The 26,414-nt window shown below is 47.1% G+C and overlaps 1 protein-coding gene across 1 annotated transcript in view; it reads right to left on the reverse strand.

Annotated features, from left to right (window-relative positions):
- The window catches only part of LOC111845116 (NT-3 growth factor receptor-like), a 115,118-nt gene that overhangs the window by 9,011 nt on the left and 79,693 nt on the right, over window positions 1-26,414 (reverse strand). Inside the window, exons 12-15 of the mRNA XM_023814257.2 lie at window positions 18,663-18,851; window positions 7,471-7,601; window positions 4,665-4,837; window positions 2,583-2,826 (exon numbers count right to left, since the gene is read on the reverse strand). Coding sequence (XP_023670025.1) covers window positions 2,583-2,826; window positions 4,665-4,837; window positions 7,471-7,601; window positions 18,663-18,851 — 737 coding nt within the window. The remainder of the gene's footprint in view (window positions 1-2,582; window positions 2,827-4,664; window positions 4,838-7,470; window positions 7,602-18,662; window positions 18,852-26,414) is intronic.

Raw genomic sequence — 26,414 nt, forward strand, 5'->3', positions numbered from 1 at the left:
TGAGATGATATTCATGATGTTTAGCTAAGAATTATCCAGCATGGATGTGTTACTATGTTTGCTAAATTCCAGGAGTGATTCCCCCTTAACTTCCCAAGATCAAAGTTTGTGGTAGATCAGTTACAGAAAATGAGATTACATTGTTTTGCAGTTCAAATAAATGTGTGAAAATATGCAAATGAACAGTCAGCATTATGACATTATGACCGGCAGCCATATTGAATGTATGTGTGAAAATGTCTGTTTCCTAACATTGCCTTAGGATATTTTACTGCTGTATAGAAAGTATTTGCTCCCTTTTGCTTTGCCTGCTCAAACAGCATCAGAATACACAAAATCAGCACTCATCTAGCAAGTACCTGACATCCTATATGTTCATACAGAATCTCAAATCAACGTTTCAACCTTGAGATCACAATGGAGAACTGACAGTAAGCATTGCTGCTCTCTCTGACTGCTTACATCAAAAGTACAAAGAGCCTTTTCTACAGCAGGAATTATTGGACATTTCATACTTATGTCTTCCACAAAAGATTTATCACACTTGATATATACGGAAGGGTTAGTGGTGTAGCCCCACCCCTCCAGGGCTGGAAGTTTCCTACCCTAAATTCTGCAAATTGTCCTGATGATTCAGCCCTCCAAAGACGTGCAGTTTAGGTGAATCGGTGCCCTTAAATTGCCAATAGTGAGTTGGTCTCTGGGCTTGGCGACAGACTGGCATCTCGTCCTGGGTGTCCCGAGCCTCATGGCTTGGGCTCACAGGACAGGCTTCGGCCTCACAGTGACCCGGGCGGGAAAATCAGTTACGGACAGTGCGTGGACGCTTACCCTCGAGAATCCACAAAAAGGCCAGAGAACTATGAAAAAGTGCCGACTTTAAGAAACGCTCTCGGCATGACACCGAAACTGCTGAGGCTGGACCCGACCGCCCCCGAGATGCCGCAGAAGTAGCGGGACGCCAGCAAGAACCTGCGGGGGATTTAAATAGGTCACCGGGGTTCAGAGCACGAGCAGCACTTTTCAGAACGGAGTGGAAGTCAGCGAGGACTTGGAAGGCACCATTCAGTCCACATGCACAGCGCGTGACGAGCAGCGTAGTGGCAGCGAGTCGATGCGCTGTCATTATTAGTGTGACACCAGCTGCCAGCAAATGCTCCAGCATCATCTCTCTGTCTGAGCCGCTCTGGCCCCGCTGCCCCCCAGCCCCAAAAGGAAAACGGACATCATGGAGGTCTCCTGGATCACTAGAACCTCATCTGCTCGGGATTCTTGAAAGCACGCATCTCAGATATGGAGGCATGGGAGGCCATGAGGCAGAATGAGGTACCACTGCGTCCTGAGGTGCAACCCCCCCCCAAAGCAGCGAGAGGGGAACGCTGAGCTGCGCCTCCCCCGAAGCTCACGTCAGCCCCTGAAGGTCTGTGCTGATCTGACAGAAGCATTGAAGCCACAGAAGCAGATTTCTTAGTAGCTCAAGGCATCCAGTGAGCAGCTCGAATTCCTGCCGCTGCTTCAAACCGCCGCAGATTCAGGCAGGGATCTATCAATCCATCATCCGTCCCACTTTCGGGAAATGCGCCGAACGGAATACATAAAACCATCTCCACGTTTGTGTTTTGGGAATTATAAACATTTTTGCATTACTTCCCCAAATAGTGGGTTGGCACACAGATGCCAAAACTGAAGTGAAAATTATACAGATAAATTCAGGCCCTCGACAGGGCCTGCTATTTCATTTCTGAGCGAAGTGCTGTAGTTTTCTCTTTGCCATAGTGTGTCTGTATGCGTGTGAGAGAGGCAGTGTGCACATGTGTGCCCAGCATGGACTGGCATCCCATCCAGGCCCAGCCTCGAAGCCGAAGCTGCCTCCATAGTCTAGCCCTCTCCACACACACACGCCACATTTGACAAGCCACCCAGATCTGGCAGAATAGGAAGCACATTTAGCACAGATTAAACACGTTTCCTGGCTGGTATTTTTACAGGCTGTGTGTCATTTTAAAGAAGGATCATTTTAATCACTCAGATATTAAGTAAGCCAGGCTGAAAATCACTGGCAGGGTAGCAGGAACATGGGGTTGTATTTTTGTATCATTTTGTATTTCTGTACTTGGCTCAGTGAAGCAGGGAGGATCCTTTCAATGCAAGTGACCGCTCACCAATAACCACGTTCATGAACTAACCGCCTTCCTAAAAATGGCCGTTCCGCCTTTACATGCATATGGGAATTCCTTATTTCAGAGAAAATGAAGAGCTCTATTCCTGTTCAATTTCATGCAATCTAGCTAGTTATGTACCTGTGTTTTCTTTATACACTGCAATAAATCAAAATATTAATAAAAAGATGGACAGACAGACTATTTATCCCAGAGGGGAAATTAAGATGCAATTAGGTGTTTTCCAATTAATGTGCTAATGCAAACATAATAAGGTTTTGTTTACTTTTTAAATACTCTGAAGACTACAAATACTGCTGTAGAATTGACTGTGTTTTAGGTAAACACAAAGACAATTAAGCACATTAAAAATGGACAGAAGCAGCCACAGTCTGTCTAGCCACCAGTGGGAGGCGCTCTTACCCGGTAGTAGTCGGTGCTGTAGATGTCCCTGGACATGCCGAAGTCGCCGATCTTCACCAACAGGCCGTTGCCCACCAGGCAATTGCGAGTGGCCAGGTCACGGTGCACGAAGTGCTGAGAGGCCAGATAGACCATACCGGCGGCGATTTGGGTGGCGATGTGCAGCATCTGCGACAGACTCAACTCCCCGCTGGTCTGCAGAGGCTGCCCGTCCAGCAGGATCATGGCGTCTGGGCCGTGAGATCTGTGGGGGACATGGCACGGCCAGAGGGGCCCGCCACACGGCGTCACGTATCCCCAGCAGGACCCGTGAGATGAAGAGCGCATCCTGATTCTGCCAAGTTTGACGTGTCCCCGGGTCAACAAGGGAGAGGTTTGCGTTTCACTTCTTTAACCAATCACAGTCTTCATTGTTTGACATCACCACATTGTTTTCTGTTAAGCGATAAGGTGCACAGATTTCTAAAGTAACTTTTATAGTGTTTGCCTTTTAAGGGACATGTCGTAGGTACAAAATATAGGAACATGCTTACTTAAAAAAGCTGTACAGAGCAATGTAGGGGTGCATCTTTATTTCATAATAATAATAATAATAATAAGGTTTGATCCAGCAACCTTCAGAAGCATAGAGGCTTAGCCAGCTGAACCCCACGCCACCCCAGGCCAGGTGACTGGATGGCTGGAAGCCTTGAGTTTGAAAATGAGGAAAAAAAAACAGACCAATGCAGTGATGTCATACGATGAAGACTGTGATTGGTTAAGGAAGGGAAACACAAGCCACTCCCTTGTTACCTCAAGGACAAATTGAACTCCAGAAGAAGACGCAGATGCTCTCCTCCTTCACAGCAAGCCGGTGTTTTCTCTGACTCCCCGTACTTCAGGCTGACTGTTAGCTGTTAGCTCTGGTGCCAAGGTGGGTCACAGTGAGCTGACACCACAGCCGGCAGGGCCGCGGGTTTGACTGTCGCCCCTAAGAACTGCTGTCTCTGAGTCACCCTTAGTGTGTCACTGTCAGCCCCAAGATGGACTGACATCTGTTTCCAGGGAGAGGCACACTGTCACCTTGCCCAGGATAAGCAGTGTAGAAAATAGCTGGCTAATACTGCATCTTAAATATGTACACAAAAAAATATGCCAAATATTTTTAGCACAAATGCTGAATGTGATTCTGATCAGGTGATAATATCAAGTAAAGACTGATTAGTTTATCAGTTCAGCTTTATCAGTGTATCTTATGAATGTGTTAGGATGTGTATCATTTAGTTTAGCTTTAGGATGGATTATAATGTGTATCCTTTAGTTTAGCTTTAGGATGTGTATGGATTAGTTAAGTTTTAGGATGTGTTAGGATGTGTATGGATTAGTTTAGCTTTAGGATGTGTTAGGATGTGTATTGATAAGTTTAGCTATAGGGTGTGTTAGGATGTGTATCCTTTAGTTTAGCTTTAGGGTGTGTATGGATTAGTTAAGTTTTAGGATATGTTAGGATGTGTATGGATTAGTTTAGCTTTAGGATGTGTATTGATAAGTTTAGCTTTAGAATGTGTTATGATGTGTAGCCTTTAGTTTAGCTTTAGGATATGTATGGATTAGTTAAGTTTTAGGATGTGTTAGGATGTGTATGGATTAGTTTAGCTTTAGGATGTGTATTGATAAGTTTAGCTTTAGGATGTGTTATGATGTGTAGCCTTTAGTTTAGCTTTAGGATATGTATGGATTAGTTAAGTTTTAGGATGTGTTAGGATGTGTATGGATTAGTTTAGCTTTAGCATGTTTTAGGATGTGTATCGATTAATTTAGCTTTAGGATGTGTTAGGATGTGTATTGATTAGTTTACCTTTAAGATGTGTTAGGATGTGTATTGATTAGTTCAGCTTTAGTATGTGTTAGGATGTGTATTGATTAGTTCAGCTTTAGGATGTGTATGGTCATTTCATTTCAGAGGGAAGATCAGGACCTCCCTGTGGAAGATTTTCTAATGGTGCCATATGAAATGGCTCAAAGGCATGCTGGCTTTTAATGTGTGCCCCCCCGGGTGAGAGCTCTCATCCCTTACTGATGGTGGCTGTAACCCCACCCTACCTGAGGAACTTGTTGAGATCTCCATGCCTCATGTACTCGAAGACCATGATGAGAGGGTCGCCATCCACGCAAACGCCATAGAAGCGGACGATGTGGTCGTGCTGCAGATTGGTCAGCAGCTCCGCCTCCCTCTGGAAATCCTTCCTGGCCCCCAGGGTCGGCTCCTTCAGGGTCTGAAAACCAAGGGAGCCTTTGTTCCTTTGCCAGTTACTTATCTACTGCTGCGGCCTGTACTGCCAACAGAATGTTCCAGAAAAATTCTGACATTTCCAGTAATGGGTTTCTGAGTAGCCCAGTCCAGTATTCAGCTGTACATTTCACTGGTGTACTGGTCTGCCTACTGTAGAGTAAAGAGTCGGTTCATCTACTCAAAAAACCTAACTGACAGCTTCAGGTTTTGGCTGCTGGGAACACAGTGTGGCCTGACAGCACAATCAGAAAACACAGAAAATCACAAGGAAAATGAAAGGTTTCTGATGACTCTTTTTTCATTAGATGCAATAGGAACTCATTTAATAAAGTAATTTAAAGAAATGAAAAAACTGATAACATGAAATAAAGTAAAATAAGAAAGAATACTCTAAATGGGCGTTTAAATTTACATATTTATACACGGTAGTAAATATCAGAGTAACTGCAAAATGTGAATGATAATGATCAACGATAGAACAAAGCATAAAGCCTTGAATTATTTGTCTGTTTTATAATTTTAAGGGCTGTTCTCTGTTTAGTGATCATTTACTGCACAAAATAACATGCTTGCTTTAAATTAAAAGGCAAATATTTTATCATATGTGCATGTAGGCAAATATGTAACCTTGTTAGTAAAGGATTTGGAAGCAGAGATGAACATGAAATGAGCATTTCACAATCTGCCGAAACGCTGTGATGGCGCGTGCAGATTACCTGAAATCTCATTAGCTTTTCTCTCTACTCAATTTCAGTTATTCTGACTTTCAGGTTGCATCAGTATCTGTCCTGAATATATATGACGTGAAACCCAAACTAGTGTTACGTTGAGGATGCCAACTGGGGATTTGCTGTGCAACTGCACTGCAGCGACCCTCATTTCAATACATTAACTTCATGAAGCATTCACTCGTGTTTGGGTTGGGGGGGGGGGGGGGTTTCTCCATATGAGTCAATAAAATCTAAACAAATGGCAAAGGTAATGCTATTGTGAAAAAGTCAGTTCCCCTAACAGGACCTGTAGAGGGCCTCCTGGCCCTTTCACTTCCAGGTCACAGGTACCCCTAACTCCCTTCTTAGAGGAAGTGTGGAGGGCTGCTTGTCACGGTCCTTTCACTTCCGGGTCACAGGTACCCCTGACTCCTACTAGCAGGAAGTGTAGAAGGCTGCCTGGCTCTTTCACTTCCAGGTCACAGGTACCCCTGACTCTTACTAGCAGGAAGTGTAGAAGGCTGCCTGGCTCTTTCACTTCCGGGTCACAGGTACCCCTGACTCCTACTAGCAGGATGTGTAGAAGGCTGCCTGGCTCTTTCACTTCCGGGTCACAGGTACCCCTGACTCCTACTAGCAGGAAGTGTAGAAGGCTGCCTGGCTCTTTCACTTCCGGGTCACAGGTACCCCTGACTCTTACTAGCAGGAAGTGTAGAAGGCTGCCTGGCTCTTTCACTTCCGGGTCACAGGTACCCCTGACTCCTACTAGCAGGAAGTGTAGAAGGCTGCCTGGCTCTTTCACTTCTGGGTCACAGGTACCCCTGACTCCTACTAGCAGGAAGTGTAGAAGGCTGCCTGGCTCTTTCACTTCCGGGTCACAGGTACCCCTGACTCTTACTAGCAGGATGTGTAGAAGGCTGCCCGGCCCTTTCACTTCCGGGTCACAGGTACCCCTGACCCCCTCCTAACAGTATGTGTGGACGCCACACCATCCTGAAAATGTCCTGCTCCCAAAAGCATTAGCGATGACATTTCTGTCTCTATCCTACAGGGTCCAGTCTGCATCTCTTTCTGAGATACACTTTCGCTGATCCCTCTCTAATCGGGAGTTTCAGCGACACATGGCACTAATTAATTTTGATTATATTTCCCTGGGTGCAGAAGTATAAAGATGGATGCTGGCTCAAATGCACAGGTGGCGACGCATCAATCCCTATCTGCAGCACGTAATCACTCCTGTGCTGCTAAATGCCACGTTTGTGGGCCCACCTGTGTGGCCCCGAGCAGAACCTCCCCCCAAAGAACAAGAATAAGGAAATAAGGGTTTTTTGTTTAAAGTGAAACATCAGCAGATTGAAATATCACAATAACAAGAAAATACACGTGATGCAAATCAACACAGGAAATGTTGAAAGTTACATCAGCTACCTTTCCTTCTTACCTACAGTAATAAACCTATCACAGCATGTAAAGTGCATTTATGGAGGTGTGGTATCCAAAACTACCACATTGGAGGAGATGCCACACTGCAACACCTCATGGGAGTTTTACTTACACAACAATGTTCTGAGGGCAGAAGGAAAAATGATTGGTTCAGAGAGATAATCAGTCAAATTGTAGAGGAGGTGGGTCCAAGAAAAAGGAGGTGGTGGGACCAAGCAATCAGATGTCATGGTCCCACTCTCTGAACCAATCAGAACATTTTTGTGTAAGTAAAACTCTCACAAGCACTGCGACACATACATGTGTAACACATGTAGGAGGGGCGTAAATCAACAGAAATATCCATAAAGACAAAGGCAATCTTGATGATCTGCAAAGAATATGGCCAGTTTGGTGGCTTTCAGAGTGTGCCTGAAGATCAGCTTCATGCAGTCCAGAGACCCGTCAGAAACGACAGCCTGACCTTGACAGCTACCAGCATCTTCTCCTTGGTGGGGCTCAGGTTGTAACACTCAGCCAGGAAGACCTTCCCAAAGGCTCCTTCCCCGAGTTCCCTCTTCAGGACGATGTCTCTGCGCTTTATATGCTGAACGTCTGCAGACAGGAGGCGGAGGCAGGAGATCAGATTACAGGACTGCTTCCATCATTCCTACAACAGTGGACCTTCTCTGACATCACACACTTCCAGTAATTTACAATATATAATGTCAAAATGACTGATGACCAAATAAAGAAATTTCACATGAATATAAAAAAATATATAGATATGTACACTCAGTTACAAAAAAGTGAAGCACGCAGAAGCAATGGTACGATTTGGATGTAATTTGGTACACATGCAGACCAGCGGTGGGTATATAAATGACTAGATTTGCAAGGAGCTGGCACGTCTAGTCACCAGATACAGAGGATGCCTCGTAGACACATTAGACAGCATTACCAGCACTTGATGGAGTTTGATAGGGGTCACGTTGTGAGTTTGCATGAGGCCAGGTGGTTAGATCGTGCAATTGCACGTGGGGCATGCAGGTGTCACGGTCGCCCGATGTTGGAACCAATGGGCACGTGAGGGCACACACACACACGTCATGAAGCTTCTGGTTGCCCAAGACAGACCGCACCAAGGGAGAATCGTCAGATTGTGCGGCGAGCATTTCAGAACCCCATGACATCTGCGCCTGCTATCCGGACACAGGTCCTGGACTCTACAACACCCCATGTCATCCTGCACTGTGTCTCAACGACTGGCATCAGCCAGACTACAGGGTCACCATCCCCTGCGTAGGCTGCCGTTAACACCAACGCAGAGACAGCTGCGTTTGGAGTGGTGCCGTAACCAAGAGGCATGGACTGATGACGAGTGGCCATGTTCACGACGAATATAGGTTCTGCATGTCCGTCATGTGCCGTATGGCGGCGCCGAGGGGAGAGGACCAATCCTGCCGATGTTGTGGAGAGACACACTGGCGTTACTCCTGGCATCATGGTGTGGGGAGCCATAGGGTATGACTTCAGGTCAACTCTGGTAGTGATTCGGGGGACCCGGATGGCACAGCGCTGTGTGAGTGACATCTTGTGTCCAAATGTCTTACCCCTCCTGAGACAGTATTTGACCAAGACAACGCCCGTCTACCTGCGTCATGTTGAGGTCCTCCCGTGACCAGCCAGGTCCCACGATCTTTCCCCAGTCGAACATGTGTGAGATCAGTTCGGACGTCACCTCAGACCCAATGCCAATCTGCAGGATCTCAAGGGCCAGTTACAACAGCTGTGGGCCGACTTGCCGCAGGAGAGGATACAACGGCTGTACGACTCCCTTCCGCACCGTAAGGCCGCATGTATCCAGGGCCGGGGGGGGGGGCGGGGGGGTGCCACACCCTACTGACATGGGGCCACACACCTTCTTAACTAGCAGCCTGCCTTCTCCTATCCTGATTAACTAAATCTACCACAATGAAGGGCTGAAAAATTTGCCCGTTAACGTCCGCAGAATGAATTTGCAGAGGCGGCTTCTGCACCATCTGGTATTTACTGAAATATTACCCCAGCCTCTTGTGGAATAATGGAAGATACAGGGCAAAAAAACAACAACAGATATTAGTCAAAACAAACTTTCACAAATGGTCTCAGTCTGGGTGCTAATCACTGCCGGGTACTTAGCGAAATTAGAGTCACTCTGCCGCACAGGAGTGGCGCTATGATCTGCTGATGATATGCAAATAGTGGTATGTTTTCCATAGCGAGGAGCCGCGAAAATCGGGAGGCGTTTCATCCTCCCAGCGTCGAGGAAGACGGGAAATACAAAACAGCGGCTCGTGTTTAACTTGATTCCACGTTTATAGCTATCGTAACAAACCTCGGGGACCCGGCAGCTGAGAAACATCTGATGAGACTGATGAACTCTTCAGATCAGCCGCAAACAAACAGGCATACAGAGAGCTGCGGGGATCTTTACGTAATCGGATGAAACGTCCCACATTCGTTTCATGATTCAGAATGAAACGGAAAAACCGAAGGCCTTTGGTTGGGCTTCGTCGTTAAGCCTTGACATTTATAACATGTAGCTGCTCATGCAGGATAATGCAAACTGCCTCTGGCTAATTCTCTGCTGGGGTCCTCTGACCCCCCTGCCCTGTTCTTTTGCCGTTTTGGCTCCTTCCTTCAGCTACAGCTGATTTCAGCAGCTCCCCAAGGCCCTGTTAGCAATGGCAGGCAGCGGGAGCTGAAGTCTGCGCTCAGCACTAGGGAACAGCGTCTACCTTATATGTGCCCTGTGTCCACAAAGGCCGTGCAAGCGGCCCAAGGGATCCAAAACCGGGATTCAAGGGAATCAAACTGAACTGTAAGTAATGGCACAAAATCACAAACAAAAATATGTCACATCTGCTCCAAAAGTGTGACATTCGTGAGGTTCAGAACTAGAATGTGATATTTTATGCTCCGGATGAAATCTGGGCTGTAGAACTCGACCCTCACTCAAGAAAAATGCCCTTGCTTTGACGCTGCAGAGGAGGAAGAGAATGATCTAGTAAGTAAGGTCAGTGAGGGCTTAGACGGGGCAGTGCCATGTGTCGGCCTAAGGTAGTGAACCTGTGTGACACTTTATAGACGCCCTAGGTCTATCGGAGCACCGAGGCCACACCAATTAACCGTGTCATTCACAAATATGCGACTCACCTCACACCCCCACCTCTGTTCTGTAACCAGCACAAACAGCGGCTCAGCTACAGGGCCTCAAAAACAAAACGTGCTAACTGATCACCGGGAGGCAGTCACCGTGTCTGAGGGAATCATCTCATCCTTATTCAGAGGGCCACAGTGGACCCAGATCAGAATGTCTCCCCCACTCAGAAACCCAGATAAATAATAGATGGCATGATTTCAGAGGATAGCGCTCAAGGTACTGTGGGCAAGTGCGTGTTGCAGAATGCTTTTGGGCTCGGGAAGCGAATAATTTAAGATGGCAGGATGTTGACGACGGACAAGGATAACTTTAAGCGTTACGGCAACACACATTAAAGAAAGAAAAAAAAACAGCTTATTGGAAGCCATATTTTCTGTTGCTCTAAACCCAGCACAGCCTCCACTGACTCTTTTAAAATCGGACGGGTAAGCATCCCAAATAAAACAGCAGCGACAGAAGGATCTCACCAAAGAACAGAAAGCGCAGCAACATCTGGACTGGCTGGACATGATATTCTCCATTTCAGTCTGTATGGCCATGTTTTGAAGTTAATGTAAACCTGAAATATTATGTTGATCACAAACATGTGAATGCATACGATAATGGGGCATGACGCTCATGGTATTTCCCTCCCTCCCGTTTTATCGTACGTTTGACACACACCAGGAGAAATGTGCAAAAACGGTCTCCGGAGAGCAGCTCTGAAGGACGGATGAGGGCAAACAGAGCCCTGAACCACCGATGAACCTGGAACAGTGAGCACAGCTGTCACAAAGTCATCAATAGGTAATGAGCTTTAAAGTGCTGAAATAGATTCATAAATAGATGTGCAAGACGCCTTTTCACGGGTTACAGAGAAGCCGTGCTTCCTGCTTTGGGGACAGAATCAGCTGCTGCCACAAGCACGCAGTTCACGCTTCTTTGAGCCGCAAGTCCCGTTTTGTCCTCCTACTCTTTCCACAAACCACCAACACTCTACCAGCAGTGTGAGGGCTATGCAAGACGTACACATTCTGCTTCACATAGTACTTCTCAAGCAAAAAAACAACTTGCCCAGGCAGGTTATTTTATCCAATACTTGGTTTGCTCCTTCCTGGTAGATGTTAAGCTACTGGTCAGTCTTCATCAGTAGTGGTGAAGTATAGAGGGTGTCGGTTCTGTGACCACAGTGAAGATGTGCTTCCGCAGTGAAGCTGCTGGTGTTTATGGTTGACCAGTATGGGGTTTCTCCACTCGCACCAGGGGAGCCCTATTCCAGCACCATCTGAGCTGTCTATTGAACATCCACTGCCTATTTCTGGTGTCAACTAAGGGAAAAGTTAAGGTCTCCCTTGTTCCTTATGTCTCACCAATCTAGGTCTACCTTGACCTACAGCACATGTTATTGTGTAACCTGATAATAATAGCTTACAGGCACGGGGAGAAAGTCAGAGAGGTGGCGATGGAAGTCTGAAAGCTCCTTCTGATGCATAAAGGGTGAGAAACACAACAAGCAAACAGAATAATCTGGGAAGGATACGGTAAGTAAGTTTAAGAGGTTTAAGACGCCGTACAGCTCTTTCGCTCGGTCTGTCGCTTGCGGCGGATGGCTCGTGTGGCCGACTGTCGACCGTGGACAGAATTGGAAATGACAGATGAGATAACAGGGAGAAACCTGAACGAAAAGTGCTTGGTGAGGACAGGTCCAGAATTTCTGAGCTAAAGGCTCGATCGGGAGAGGCGTGGGTACGTGAGGTGAATAAACACCGGCGTAGCATCAATCTCATATCGATTGTGGTCCGCTTCTCTTGACTCTAAGGCTGGGGGGGGGGGGGCTGGGTAGCACTCTGTGGCCTACAATATGTGTTGGATTTCTGAGGAAGGACCTGAGAAAGCAGTGGGGTTTATAGGACAAAATGCAACATAGATACATGAGCCACTGACAGGTTTACAGTGGAGGTTATCGCCATCATTAACCCAATATGAGCATCAGTTTTGGACATGAGGAGTGGAGGTGGTGACCTTCATCAGAGACCTGCAGGGTCCCAGGCTCTAGGTGGGGGTGGGGAGCCTTAAATACCCCATTAATATTCCCTCACTCCATCATTAAGTGCTATGCTGCACCATCCAGTCCTATGCTTAGCCTGAGAGCTTCACGTGTGTCTTCCTTAGGCTGAGAGAAACATCATCTTCTCTGCTGCCCGGCACTTCCGACTCCTTGGGGATTTACACGCTGTCATTTGCCTTCTTTAAACCAACAATTTACTGGCCCGTTGGTGACCCAGAGGCCAAACAAGGGACACGCTGTCCTGGTCACTTTAAGGCCATGTGTATGTGTGCTTATATGTTAGTGACAGTGCTCCTGTGTGTGTGCATAGAAGAGGAGAAGAATTAATTCCCATCAGACGCCAGAGGCCTGTGGGCCCCCTCCTGTTTCTTCAAAACTGGAGATTAGCAAAAAACCCGGATGTTTGAATTTCTCTCTCCTGAGATGATGGGCGCCCATGCTTACTCATACTCACTGCTCTGCACTCCACACCATGCGCTGAAATGGTGCGCTCACATGCGTGTTCAGTCCGTGTCCCGGTACACTACAGGCATGTGCGATACAGCCCAAAGACGGGATTTAAAAGCAGAAACAGGCACCCATCTCTACACGCATTTTAATCACTCGGTTAATCACGTCAAGATGAATTTTACGTGAAATCTTCATAATCAGAGACCTGAGGGGAGGTTTACAAAGGGTTGCTTCAGTGTCTGATCATGCCGCTCACTAATAGGCCTATTATGAAAAGACGGCATTTTCATGGCGAAAAATCAAAAAGCATTATGGTGTTTAGGGTGGCAGATTGTGACAAATCTTTAATTAAAACAGCAGGCCGGGGGATAAGATGAAGAAGCCACTTGAAGTGATAATAGAGTCGGGGAGATAGGATCTGCAGCTGGGCCTTGCCTTTCGGCCACGCCGCTCTTTATTTGGCTAAGAATCGGAGGGCTCGTTCCCCGCGGGTCCGCTGCCCGTGGTAATGAGAAAGGCCTTATCGTTCACTGTGTCCCAATCAATCACTCGCTTCTGTGTACAAGGCGGCCCTGTTTTTCGAGTCAGAGAGCACTCCCACCCTGAGGGGGGGTGGCCGTCTCACACCCAGCCCTGCGGATGTCACCACGCGGGTGCCTTCGTGATGTGACTTAGTGGTAAGAGAAGCCCGCGAACACGTCATGACAAGCCGGGGGCTGGCCTGCTGCACGCAGACCGGCGGACGAGGCAGCCAATCTCAAAACGAGAGCTCATAATCGTACGGACGATACTCTCAGACACCAGGAGGCGCTGCGATGACTTGGAACTGGACGTACCACCAGTGAAAGCTGGGTTCAGCATGGCTGAACTTCTCTGACAAATAAATTATGAATAGATGAATAAATTATACAAATCATTTACAATTAATGAATTTAGTTTCTCTCAAGGCCACCTAAAACAACACGTGACAATTATTGCTGCTGAGATCTTCCAGACTATCGAGGGATTAATCCATGAGACGGTGTCCGAACAGATGCCTTCCTTTGGTGTAAATTAGACAAGGACAAAGCGTCCAGACAGTAAGCTAATGCTAATGATGTGTTGGGCACCCCTTGCTGTTATGGACAGGGAGAGCAAGAGGGAGCCTCTCAGAGACTTTATGGAGCTGTTTATAGGGCCAGGAAATATTACTGAAGAAATTCAGGGGGTGAACAGGAGTACAAGACCATAGCATTAACAAGGGGAGACACTCACTGTGTGACATGTAAGTTTAATCTTGCTGGAGCAGAAAACTCACTGTTATTACTAGAATTTCATAATCAAACATTGAAGACTTGGAATGATTAAAGATTCACACAGAGCGAAACACTCGGTATTGACAGCAGTCAATTGTGCATAAAAGGTTATTAGCTCTCACTCTTGTGGTTAATCGACTGGCTCTGTCTGAGGCAAAGGGGAAATCCTCTGTCATTATGGGGACACTATAGTGACTTGGACATTTCCTGCTGGAACACATGAAAGACCCCCCCCCCCCACCACCACCACCCCTAAATATCCTCTTTTAAAGCATAATCAGCCTGGTGTTTAATTATGTTTTTTCAAACAAGACAGCACATTTTACTGTGCATGAGGCTACAGTGCTTATGAGAAGCGATTCTGCCAGACCAGAAATATGTACATTATTACGTACAAAGGACCGTGAAGGGGCAATGGGAGGCTTATGAAGCGTGCCTACTGTGCTCATGCCAAGTTCCAAACGATCTCACTCTCCAAATGATTGCATTAAGCAGACGTTTGCTGAACTCTCTGCGGACAGACAGATTCAATGGCTCATCTTCTCCTTTTATGAAAACAAGAACTTTTTCGTGAAATCTGATGCGGAAAATGGCAGGTTTAGGGATTGGCAAAAATTGAGAGTCAGCGGAGCGCAACATTTTCCCCATGGTTGAGAAACGAATGCGGTTCCAACATCTCCCCTGCCATCGGGGGGCGCCCCGGCACTCCTTACACCACCCTTGTCCTGGTACCCATCCTCAGCATTAGCTGCCCTGCTTCCCAGTGAGCTTCAGCCATCGTTTTGTTTACTGCCAAACAACACCCAGTGTTGGGGTGGGTTGGTTCAACACTGGGATAAAAAAAAAATAATAATTCTGGTCACTTATAATCAATCAACACTCTTCAAGAGAGCCATGATCAATAAGCTAATAACACTGTTATAAAAAAAATTCAGAAATAGCCAAAAGAAAGTATATATATTCTTAAGGAGCACAGGTGTTCTCTTCCTGTCAGGCTAGTGTCTGTGGAGAGTCAATGTACTCGTGGGAGTAACAAAACACTCTTCTATTCTGTGAGACTTGACTGTTATGCTGATTATTCTCACAGTGAACGTGACACCCATGCAATGGGGCAGTGAGCGGTTCAGTGGTTCAGTCTCTACGCCCTTGTTCGGATGCTCGCCGATTTGAGTCCTGGCCTCTGTGGGCACTTGAGTGAGGCCCTTATCCCCCAGCTTCAGGGGGGCGGCATGCTGGCTGACCCTCCGCCGTAACCCCCAAACCTGCTCTCACCTGTCTGTGTGTCTCACATAGTACAAAATGGGATGAGAGAAGCATTCCAATATACCTGTACTCATATTCGTGCAAATGGCAAATAAAGGATCATTGTATGTCCATTAAAAAGGGTTTAGAGTCGGGGCGTGTGGAAACGCGAGGAATGAGGAGGGTGTCAGCGAGCCCTTCATAGCTCATAAAGTAAACCGAGGAGAGACCCAAAGAGGGGCGGACCATAGGAGATGCCATCTCAGGTCAAACTGGTGTGCGGCCCGTGTGAACTTGCAGGAGCACATAGGTCAACATTAAGAGGTCTTTGCCATTTAATTGCTGGCTTCTATCAAGGCCACGGATACAAATCCAACACAAAATGTACAAATGTGCTCTCATACCTAACACTGCAAAATGTTATTGGTATCATTGAGTGGTTTTAACACCTGCAGGATCCCAGGGTTGTCACGGCGATCCGGAGCAAGGGCCTTAACCCCCAATCTGCTCTCTGACCCCAAATGCCACTTTGGACAAAAGCATCTGAAAAACCTATAAAACGGCTATAAAATTTTGACCACAAACGTCAGAAGATGGTTCTGAGGCATGCAGGAGGAGCATTTTTAGATTGGAAAGGGGGATGTCAAGTCTGCGGACAGTGGCCGTTTAATTCTGACAGATGCTGGGGGAGGACAGCGGAAAACAATCACTTTGTTGAGGGTGGGGGGTGGGGGTCCTTGTCCCTGACATTAAGTAGAGTGGGTGTAGGGAGTCTGAGGACTTGATTCTTGAGTAACACTTGTGAATTTGGCTCTGAGTGGGAGAGCAGCCATGCATGTATGGACAGAGTCCGAGGCCCTGATGCAGGGACAGCTGCTCCTTACACCGCCTGAAGTGATGTGAGACAGCATGTGGAGAAAGGCCAATGGCAGACTGAGAACGTCCACCAGACGAGGGACCAGGGCCTGGCCTGGAACACGGGGGCTTGGAGGAACAAGCAGACCGTCGAGTTGCCATAAGGAAGCGCGCGAGACTTTGACCCCGCTGGCAAGGAGAGAGGAAGCTTCTACTGGGCAGCTGAGCTTGCCGGTAAACAGTCAGGGAACCTCCGTATAAGCCAGATGGTGAGTGACATCCCGGAGAGATTGTCCACTCCCTGACCCACTGTGACACAGATCAGCCAGAAAGCCTCCCCCAGTCTTTGAGAGAGCAGAGGCTGGCCCTGGACGATTAAAGCCTTGGCCTCCCGTCTTGACACCATCAAACGCTGGAGGTGACCCAAGCCACAGAAATAAACTGATGATGTTATGTGGTGATACACCAGCAAGGTCTGGTGTCGTTGGGCCTCTATGTGTAACACAGCTGGCAAACACAGGCCCTCTGCTGGCGCTACATCAACATCATCTGCTGGAACAGCTCATATGTCACCCCCCTGCCCCTCCCGGGCACCACTTTCGAGAACTGGGACAGCCATCTCTTATAGGCTCCAGGTTCTGAAGGGCCAGGCCCGGCTGCCTGGCATGGTGATGGTGACATCGAGCCGCCAGCATCTGTCCTCGAGCTCCCGGTGATGACAGTTCTGGTTCTGGTTCGGGTTCCGCTGAAATGTGACTGCGTCGAGGGGATGCCGGTCCACTCCTGAGGCCACCAGTGGTCAGGATCTCCAACTCGGACAGACGGGAGAACGAACTCGACTTCAGCCTGAAGGTGGTAAATAAGCTTGGAAAGTCCAACCACAAAGAAGACAGGCCAGGTGAGGTAGGAAGGCTCCTGCTGCCTGGATCACTGACCTCAGCCTGAGCTCCCAACCGCTGCTCCATGGCCGACTGGGCAGAAAGTTTACGGGTAGCTTCAGCAGCTGTCAGACCATCCCTCCATCCTGCTGAACTCTGAACTCATGTCCAATTGAGGACACTTCAATCCCAGCAAAACCTACCTCTGTGCAGTGCTCCTTTCGGGCCTGATACTATAGGCTGAGTCCACATTTTGATTTTTGTTCTGACAGAGAACACTGAGATGGTAATAATGCTGCTGGATGAGACCCGAGGTTCTTACTAAGTTACAGCAACTCTGAGAGCCAAACACCCTCCATGATGCTCTATTTCACATCACTGTGCCCCGATCATAATTAAATCACGCTCTCCATATTACAGTTTTACCATCAAAGGCTTTCCTCCAACGAGAAAGTCGTTAGGATATCTTAGATGCATTTGAGGTCTCAGTGCTAATCAATCAGAGTGTTTTGGAAATCGACACATAACCCTTGGATCACTCAGCACTGAATTTACCAGCAGGAAAAACGGATAGGAATATAATGCCATGAAAAATCGACAGTCTGCACGTAAACGTCAGCTATTCTAACGGGAGATGCCGTAACACTAATGAACAAGGACTCGTCATGATTTAATTACCAACCAAATCCTCTACTGGCATATTAATTTAATTTGGGGAAAAAATTTAATTCTCAGTAAGAGTACTCAGGAAATACACTATGCAGAACAACAGATCAACAGTTTAACAGGCTTGAGTGACACATCTGGATGTTGGTGATCAATCAAAACCCAGCTTCAGCAGTAGGAAGATAAAATTGAATTCCTAAGCTCAGCAGATGTAGAAATGCCAAGGTGTGTTAGAGGAATGCCCTAGACTGCGTTATAGTGGACATTCAAGGTCAAGATCATAAAACAAATAAGAGTCTGATTTAGGAACCACTGAGGCATTTGAAAGGGCATTTTAAATACAGGAAAACAGGTCTCTGATTTTTAGATGTATAAATTTATTTATGAGTTATTCAGAGGCTGAACTCACTTAGCAAACACAGAGAAACACTGCCTCACAAGATCAGAGAGGGCAGAAAAAGCTGTTCTTTCGTACTGAGCAGGTAGAATTGGTCATTCTCACAGAGCAAGTGGAAGCTGATTATTCTCACAGAGCAAGCAGAAACTGATCATTCGCACACAGAGCAAACAGAAGCTGATCATTCATACAAAGCAGATGAAAGCCGGTGAATCACACAGAGCAGATGGAAGCTGCTCATTCTCATGGAGCAAACAAAGGCTGATCATTCACACAGAGCAGACGGAAGCTGATCATTCTTACAGAGCAGGTGGCAGCTATTCATTCTCATAGAGCAGATGGAAGCTGACCACTCACAGTGCAAGCGGAAGCTGATCATTCTCACAGAGCAAACAGAAGCTGCTCATTTGCATAGAGCAGACAAAGGCTAATCATTTTCCCAAAGCAAACAGAAGTTGTTCATTCTTACAGAGCAGACAGAAGCTGATCATGCACACAGAGCAGATGGAAGCTGATCATTCTAGCAGACAGAAGCTGATCAATCTCACAGAGCAGACTGAAGCTGATCATTCTAACAGAGCAGAAGAGAGCTGATTATTCAGGTAGAAGTAGGTAGAGCCGGCAGCAGCTGATATACTCACAGGTGGCTGGCTTGTTGCAGTTGTGCCCGTGCCTGAAATACTGTGGGTTCTCAATAACCGGGATCCGGGTCATGCCAATGATGACCGCGTCTGGTGCAGCATCCAGGGAACACGGGCTGATGATGCCATGATTGACGTGATGAAGAGGACTCGCCGAGTCTTCCTCCCCACTGATCACAGCTACCGGCCCTAACAAGAGAAGCGGAGGGAGAAGCAGGGGCTTTCATTAAGAACATTAATGGGTGTGAAAAACAACAGCTCAAAAGTAAGAAAAACAGCCCACAATGGAGAGAGAGACAAACCAGAAAAAATGCAGGGGGTCCAATGCTGTTTAAAACCTGGTGCACTGGCTATCGAAATCCAATTTTATACCAGTATTAGGGTGTGCATTTATTTCACCAACGTAGGAAAAACATATAATTAAAGTGATATGTAGAATGCACAGTTACGATTAGCATATGCTAGCATTGTGTAATTTGCCCAGGGCCATTTACCACGTTAGCATTTTGCAATTTAGCATGATCACAGACGAAAAACTGATCATTATTGAATTAGAGCATTAACCAGCAGTCGGCAGCCTCAGTCTTTCAGTTCTGTGCCAGAGTTTATATTTCATCAAGAAACCTACAATGATACAATGAGTCTTAGCAGCGGTAGCATAACCATGAGTAAGACCTAGGGAATGGGACCTTTATTTGGAGGATACCATGTCCTTTTCAGAGTAAACATGGTTCTGTAGAGAGCAGGACAGATTTAGTTAGTTTGAAAAAGGAAACTGTGGGGACAGAAGGAAAACCAAACAGACGGGGAAGAAGGGGGGGGGGGGTGGAACAGCTTGGGCTCGTTGGAGTGTGTGGGACGAGTGCAGGGTTGTGACGGTGTCGACTTCCCCTAAGTTACCAGGGACTAAAAAAAACAGAACACAGCAATTTATACACTCTGCCACACCCCCCCAGCCTCCACCCCACCCCCATGCAGAGCCGGCAGCATTAAAATCCCATTTTAATATGCTTGAATTAATTCCCGGGATATCTGTTTACTGTTCTAAAACAGGTAGCGGTCATGACTGCACGCCGCTACGGCTAACAGGCAACAGCCAGTCTGCAGGCTGCGATTCACTCCTGTCTCCCTCTGCCCGCTCCATCTTCAGGGAGACAGCAGCTACTACCGAGAAGTCGCGCGATGAAGCATCTCTTCACCTTCCTCCGTCCGTCTTTCCTTCACTTCCCCCACCTGGATGAAAGAGCAGGTACCGGCTATCTAATCAGCTCCTGTTATTTTTAGCAGCAATATGCTAATGCCAGGTGCCCGCACACAGTGGTTGGCGGTGGGCAGGAAGTGACGGCAAACTCGTACTCTGCTTCGTGAGAGAGAGCAGCTGTCTGTCAGAAAATGCGGAGGGGGGGGGGGGGGGGGGCACCTTGCACACAGCTGGACTGAGAGTGTCACACAAGTGTGTCATCAGAAGGGCTTGTGCTCTCCTGTCAACATCGATGTTTACCTCACGCAATCCACAAAATCCTGAAGGACAAAATAATTCCACAGATTTGCAATAAAAAGTATTTGTTTTTAACACAGAGAAACAGAAATGCCTTGTCTGTTTGAAAAACTGCCAATCCATGTGTCTTTGCTTATCCGATTGCAATTCATTTTGAAGTACAAAGAAACGTAAATAAATGAATAAGACCTCCCTGCACCCCACGCTCTCCCTAAATCGATTTCGCAGCTTTGAGTGTTGGGGTGAGTCTGCGCCGTCATTTTTATTACCGGGTCTCAGAAGTTAATCGCTTGTGAGGCGGCCAGATGGGCTGGGAGACACAAACGAGCCGTGTCGTCTCTGCGGCCTTCGTCCGCTCACCTCGCAGCCATGAGTAGTCCCTCAGGTGGCAGTGTGTGTTTTGTGCTGAACACGTTCGTATTTGCTGGGCGTGATGAACGACGTGTCGAGAAGACAACAAAACCTACTGCAAGCCCTGTTTGTCTTCATTAAAAGAAGCATCAATTGATCATATATAGACGTATTTAATGGAAAATAATAATCCATACACAAACATAAGATATCAAACAGGAATTAAACCGCTGAGAATTAAGACCGCAAAGACCCAACGAGCCTCGTGAATATTCTCAACAATGGCTCACACCGAAATTCAGAAGCGTGTCATCAAGTACACCATGACAGGTCGCTCCGGATTTGAAATAAGCATGATAAGGAGAACTCAAGCCCTCTCAGTCAGGTCGGCTTTGATGGTGCATAAGCAGGACATCGATCAGTCCCACGGTCAGCTCCTCTGAAAGGCATCCTCAGGGGCGGCGTGTCACACAGTGGATTAGGACACAGTCTAGGTCACAGCCTAATGGACGAATGGCATCATTGTAAAAAGGCAAAACAGGCACAGATGAGACACAGATGACAGAGGATAGAGATGTTTTGCCAGTAGGGTTGCAAAATTCTGGGAATTTTCCCGTTAATTCACAAATATTTCTGTTAATTCCCCTGGAAAGTCTCCAACTGTCCAGCCCTTTGCAACCCTAGCTTGGCAAGTGCTTGAGAGAGGACATTGGGGCATTAAGGACAGAGGAATTGTCCAGCCCCCAGTGATAACACGAGAGAGACTCTTCATCACTCTAAAAATCACAAACGAGAACTAGGTGAGGTTAAAGGCTATCCCCACATCCGGCTTACTTCTGAAATATATCATGCCCTCAATATCTGCCTAATCCATAACTACTAATCCATAACATCTTTTATTCACCAACAAAACAAAACCAACAGTTTTATTGTAATCTCATAAATGAAGCTCTTTGTGTTATATTCCATGTATGAAAAGTGGCATAAAAATAAAGATTATTAATATAGCAGCCTATGACGATGTACACTGTAGGGTTAATGCAAACTCTTCAACACATCCGTTAGCAATTAGCCACAGATTTCCTTTGCTCACACCGGATAGTTACGGTTAACAACACCCAACACCAGAGAGACAGGCTGTGTCAATGAGGCAGGATGATCGGGGAAATCCCCAGGAGAGCTCTCCACTGCTTCTCCGTGTTATTTTTGTCTCCACCTCCGCCGGGGGCGTTTCTCACAACCCACGAAAGACAAATGCCAGGCATGTTAATAAAGCCCTGAGCTGGTAACACGTTGCCAGTACATCTGGAAAAGGAGCCGCTTAGGTCACAACAACACTTCACATCATCTATTTTCTCCTCTAATATAAATCCGTCTGTTCGACAGTTAACACTTCAACTTTGGGGGAGCTCTGCAATGTTTTACACACCATTTTAAGCAGTCCACCCACTGCACCAGATTGCTCCATAGTTTAAATAGGTAAATATATATAATAAATAAATCTTCAGTTTATATAATATAGTTTTAGCATTAATGTCAGGATAGTTTCTTTTTGCTATAGTATTTAAGTAATTTTTGAACAAGGTGTATTCAGTGACCCATTAACTACACCTGGATGTTTAATCAATGACCTATTCCATTGATCGATTGATTGATCAATAAATCAGTCAACTAATCAATTTCTGGCACACTCTTTCACCCACCCGTGTCTTTACTGATAATGATTTTCTTGTTCTGCTGAGAGCTTTTTGGTTCTCATTGCCTTTAACTGTTGGATTATCCATCTCCCGACCGTTTAAATGATTTTACAGGCACCACGATGGATGTTAAAACACAGTTTTTCAGTTGAACGCATACACAGCCATTAGAGTGCCTCTTGTCGTTAATTATCGGGTGAGTGCGGGAACTCGACGTTAGCTGGGACTTGCAATGTCACACACGAATGTGTTAGGAGTCAAAGAAATTGGAAAGGGAACAAAAAGACTCCGCAGAGAGTCAGGGCTGTTGTTCCGTTTACGGCAGAGAGAGGGAAACATTTTCCGTCGCTGTAACATTCTTCATTTGACGCACAAGGCACTGGTTTCATTAAGAATCTTCACAGCTGAATTTAACCTTGAAGGTCGTTTGACAAGCAGATTCACGAGGCTGCGTCCCTGTCTCACATGTGCATGTTGCATTATTTGGAGGCTGCAGAGAAGCATTTCATGCAAGTGTACTTATCATTTTTATCCATGCATTCAGCAGGGAGTTTTTAATAAAAAAATCCAGGTTAATTACCTGCTCAAGGTTACAACAACAGGGCTGATCCTGGCCTCGAGCCATCAGCCCTTCGGATGGCGTTTGAATTGGGGGCCAGATCCCAAAACGCTGCTGTAAATGACCCCGAAAGGCGCTACTGGGCTCCAAGCAATGACACCAGTGACGAATCAAAAAGTCCCCAGTTACTGAAAAAACACATAACCAATCAATTCAGCACGCGATTCCCGCTGTATTGTAAAGGCACAATAACACAGATACAATGAAAATGCCTCAGTAAGGGCTTTCTGACGATTTTATATGACAAAATAAAGTTAAGTTTTTGTGTCTGCTGCTATTTTCTCTTCATGAAGGTCAACCTGTCTTTAAAAATGTAGCTCAATTAAGGTTTTCTTTTTTGCTGATGGATAAAAGAAAGTCTCGGTAACCCCCCCACAAAAAAAAGTAAGTCAGCACCTTGGGACTTGGACGCTTCATCCGGACTGATTCCAGCGGTAAGTTTAACCACGCGCCCGATTATCATACTAAATCATGGGGCTTAAAGGAGATGCCGTCTCTCCAGGGAAGCTTAACTTGTCCGGGTATATTTCACGGCAAAGTGCAGGGGGTCAAACAGACCTCATTCTTTCACGTGGGATATGAGACCCAGGCACGCCGGTAACGTGGCGAAAACGGGAGCACGTGCCTGCCGCCGGTATCTACAGCAGAACTTTCTGGGTTCATCGTGCAGCCGGGCCCTGTCCCACGACTCTGTCTGGTTTTGGTGCGTCGGGTCACCAGGCGGTTAGCGCTCCGCGTCTGTGCCGCCCCCGGAGAGAAGAGCGGAGCTTGTAGGCATGGAAAGGTGCATTGTGGGACGGCAATAGAGGGCATGTTGGCAGCACACTATCTCTCCTGTCCCTTACCCACATACTGCTGTCCTTGCCTTTCCTGCTCCAGCCTCTAGAGGGCTCCCTTTCATGCCTCACCTCTTGCCCCCAGCAGTGCAGTTGAATGCAGATTCTTCAGCTGGAAGCACACTGGTACTGTGCTACCAATCGCCCATTTAAGCCTGGCACTGGGGCAACATAGACTAAAAACAAAAACCACGATTCCCTCCTTTAATAGAACAAACCTCTTCATTCAGATAAAACATATTAGCTAGAAGTCAAAGTATTTTGACAGGTCTGAGGCTGCGATGCATGCGTGACAGTACAGACCAGACAAAGCCATTCACATTTAACTGTCCAATGATTTTATCTTCAACAAACTGCTGGAGTCCTTCTTCTGTTTCCTATTTAATTTATTGAAAAATGGAGGACAGGAGGGAAACGGGACTGGATGAGCAGGCAGATCTGCTGCGATCTGTTTATGTGCGTGGTGCTTGAGGGGGAAAAGGCAGAGCAATCTGAAGCCTCCCCTGTAGTGTGGCGATGCTGACGAGCGCGGGATGCAGGCACAGATACGGTTACTGGGGGAACAGCGATGGGCAGCACACCTCAGCAGCACCTGAGGTACCGCTGCCCGGGCCAGCTGGCTGACTCAGCGCGGATTACAGTGAAACGGGGGCCCATAGTGACGGGGGTGAGCGAGGGGAGCACGTCCACCTCCAGTCAGCGTCAGCGTGGGACTGCGTGACGAGGAAAGGAGCCACTTTTAGCAGGAGGGAAAAAAAAATCTGGCCCCAAAAATGGTCACGAAATAACGTTCAAGCGTTTAGAAATTTACCATACATGACATACGCCGCAGGCGACGAGAGTGACCGGACCGGAGAGGCCTCCAGGGTGTCTGATGGGCTTCCAGCAGGAGATATGGATTCCATATTGCTCGACCAGATTAGTGGCAGGGGGGCAGAAGGCGGAAAGCTAAGCTCGTTAGCTGCGGGGCACAGAGGGGGAAGTGGGGGGGGGGGGGGGGGGGGTCACGAGAGCTAATGTGGGGCAATTACAAAGCCCCACCCCCTACCCCTACCCCATCTTCAGCCAATGCCAGGAGCATATTGCACTGGGGGGTGGGGGGGGGAACAGAATCGGCGAGGCTTCCAAGGCCTGGCCACGGGCCGCGCTCTGCCAGTTGGCAGGGCCGCGGGTAACAGTGTTGGGAAAAAACCCAATCCCAGCATGCACTGGGGTAAAGACAGCCCCTGCCCAGCGCCACATTCACCTTGCGGCACTGGAGGGCAGCGTCTAAGTGCCCTCGATTTGTTAACGCTACGTTCTCAGGTGCTTAATGAAAGCCGACCGCTTTCGGAGCCAAATCGCTTCCATTAGGCGTCCGAGGCGTTCGCTCAGGTAATGGCTTAGCGAGCTAAAGAGATCAAAGGATCTCCGTACCTCTGTATTTAGGCAGAAAACAGCAGGGGGTGGGGGGGAGGCTGAAAAACACATGACTGCTGGGGGAACTTGAGAGAGAACAGCTCTCCAGCGAGTCACATGACAGGAAGTACCCTTCGCCTAAGAAGCACCTTCCTATATGCCTGCCTGTAGCTGGGACAAGACACGCAGCAGTACAACTGGGCCTGTACTCCCAGCAATAATCGTGGTGCTTCAACATGGCCGTAGTGCGAAAAGCTGAAATAATGTACCAGGAGGAGGGACGTCACCTTCGACGTGACGCCAGGAAGCGGGCCATCTCTTTGCATGGCGAGCAGTCACTCTCCCCATTTTCAGTCCATCAGCGGGGTGCCGCCTCGATACCGTCACTCATGATGACCATTTTGCTCTCTCGCTCGGCACTCAAATGAAAACATTAAAAACTCATTTCAAGCTATCCCAGTTACAGCTCGGCTGTTCCTAAACCAACAGCACAGAAGCCAGAACTGACCCACAATCGATCTGCGGACGGCCGACACACGTATCTGAGCAGATGACCATTTCTAATGTTTTCTGTTGTGATAAGCGGACATTTTTCAGTTTGTCCCAAACACAAAGGGATGAAACTCCTTTTTGCATTTTCAATAAATAACCAGAAACAGAAGAAAAACCACAAAAATGTTCCTGAGATGTTTCAGAAGTTGTTAGAATATTCATAAAACTAGACAATGTGTTAAATGGGCTCCAGAGTGTCTCCTGTGAGTAATAAATGCCTTGTATAAGTGGGTAAAGACTTTAATTGGTGGTTCAATTACATTAGCACTCAAGGCTAAAATTATAGTGTTTTATATAACAATATTAAAAAAAAAGGACTCCGATCTTTGTATCTGCCACACCTTTACACTCCAGTTTGCTGTTTTTAACGTAACATTTCCTATCACAGCTTTCACTTCAACTCAAAAATGCTCCGATTTCCCTGACTGGATGGATTCGGCCATCTTAGCATCTAATTATTAGTTGGAGGTAATAAGTATGGTACAGTATGGACACCTCGCGGTGGACCGTTCTGCTGTTCAAATATCCAGCTCCAATACTGAGTAAAGACAACGTGCAGGAGACGGAGGGGGCAGACAGCCAAGGCAGAGCCGCATACACATGCTAACGTCAGGAACCGGCTTGCTTGGCATGATCTGAAAGCCTGATCTGATCGTCTCCATACTGATTCTTTTCCTTTGCTGTCATAGCAAAGCTCTAGGGGGGGGACGTGTGCAGGGAGTGAAACGAACAAACGAACAAAAGAACGAACGAACGAACGAACGAGGATGAACCTTCAGATTCCATTTAACCAACGGGAAT

The sequence above is a fragment of the Paramormyrops kingsleyae genome, chromosome 11 (assembly GCF_048594095.1).
Source record: "Paramormyrops kingsleyae isolate MSU_618 chromosome 11, PKINGS_0.4, whole genome shotgun sequence".
In the NCBI taxonomy this organism is placed as follows: domain Eukaryota; kingdom Metazoa; phylum Chordata; class Actinopteri; order Osteoglossiformes; family Mormyridae; genus Paramormyrops; species Paramormyrops kingsleyae.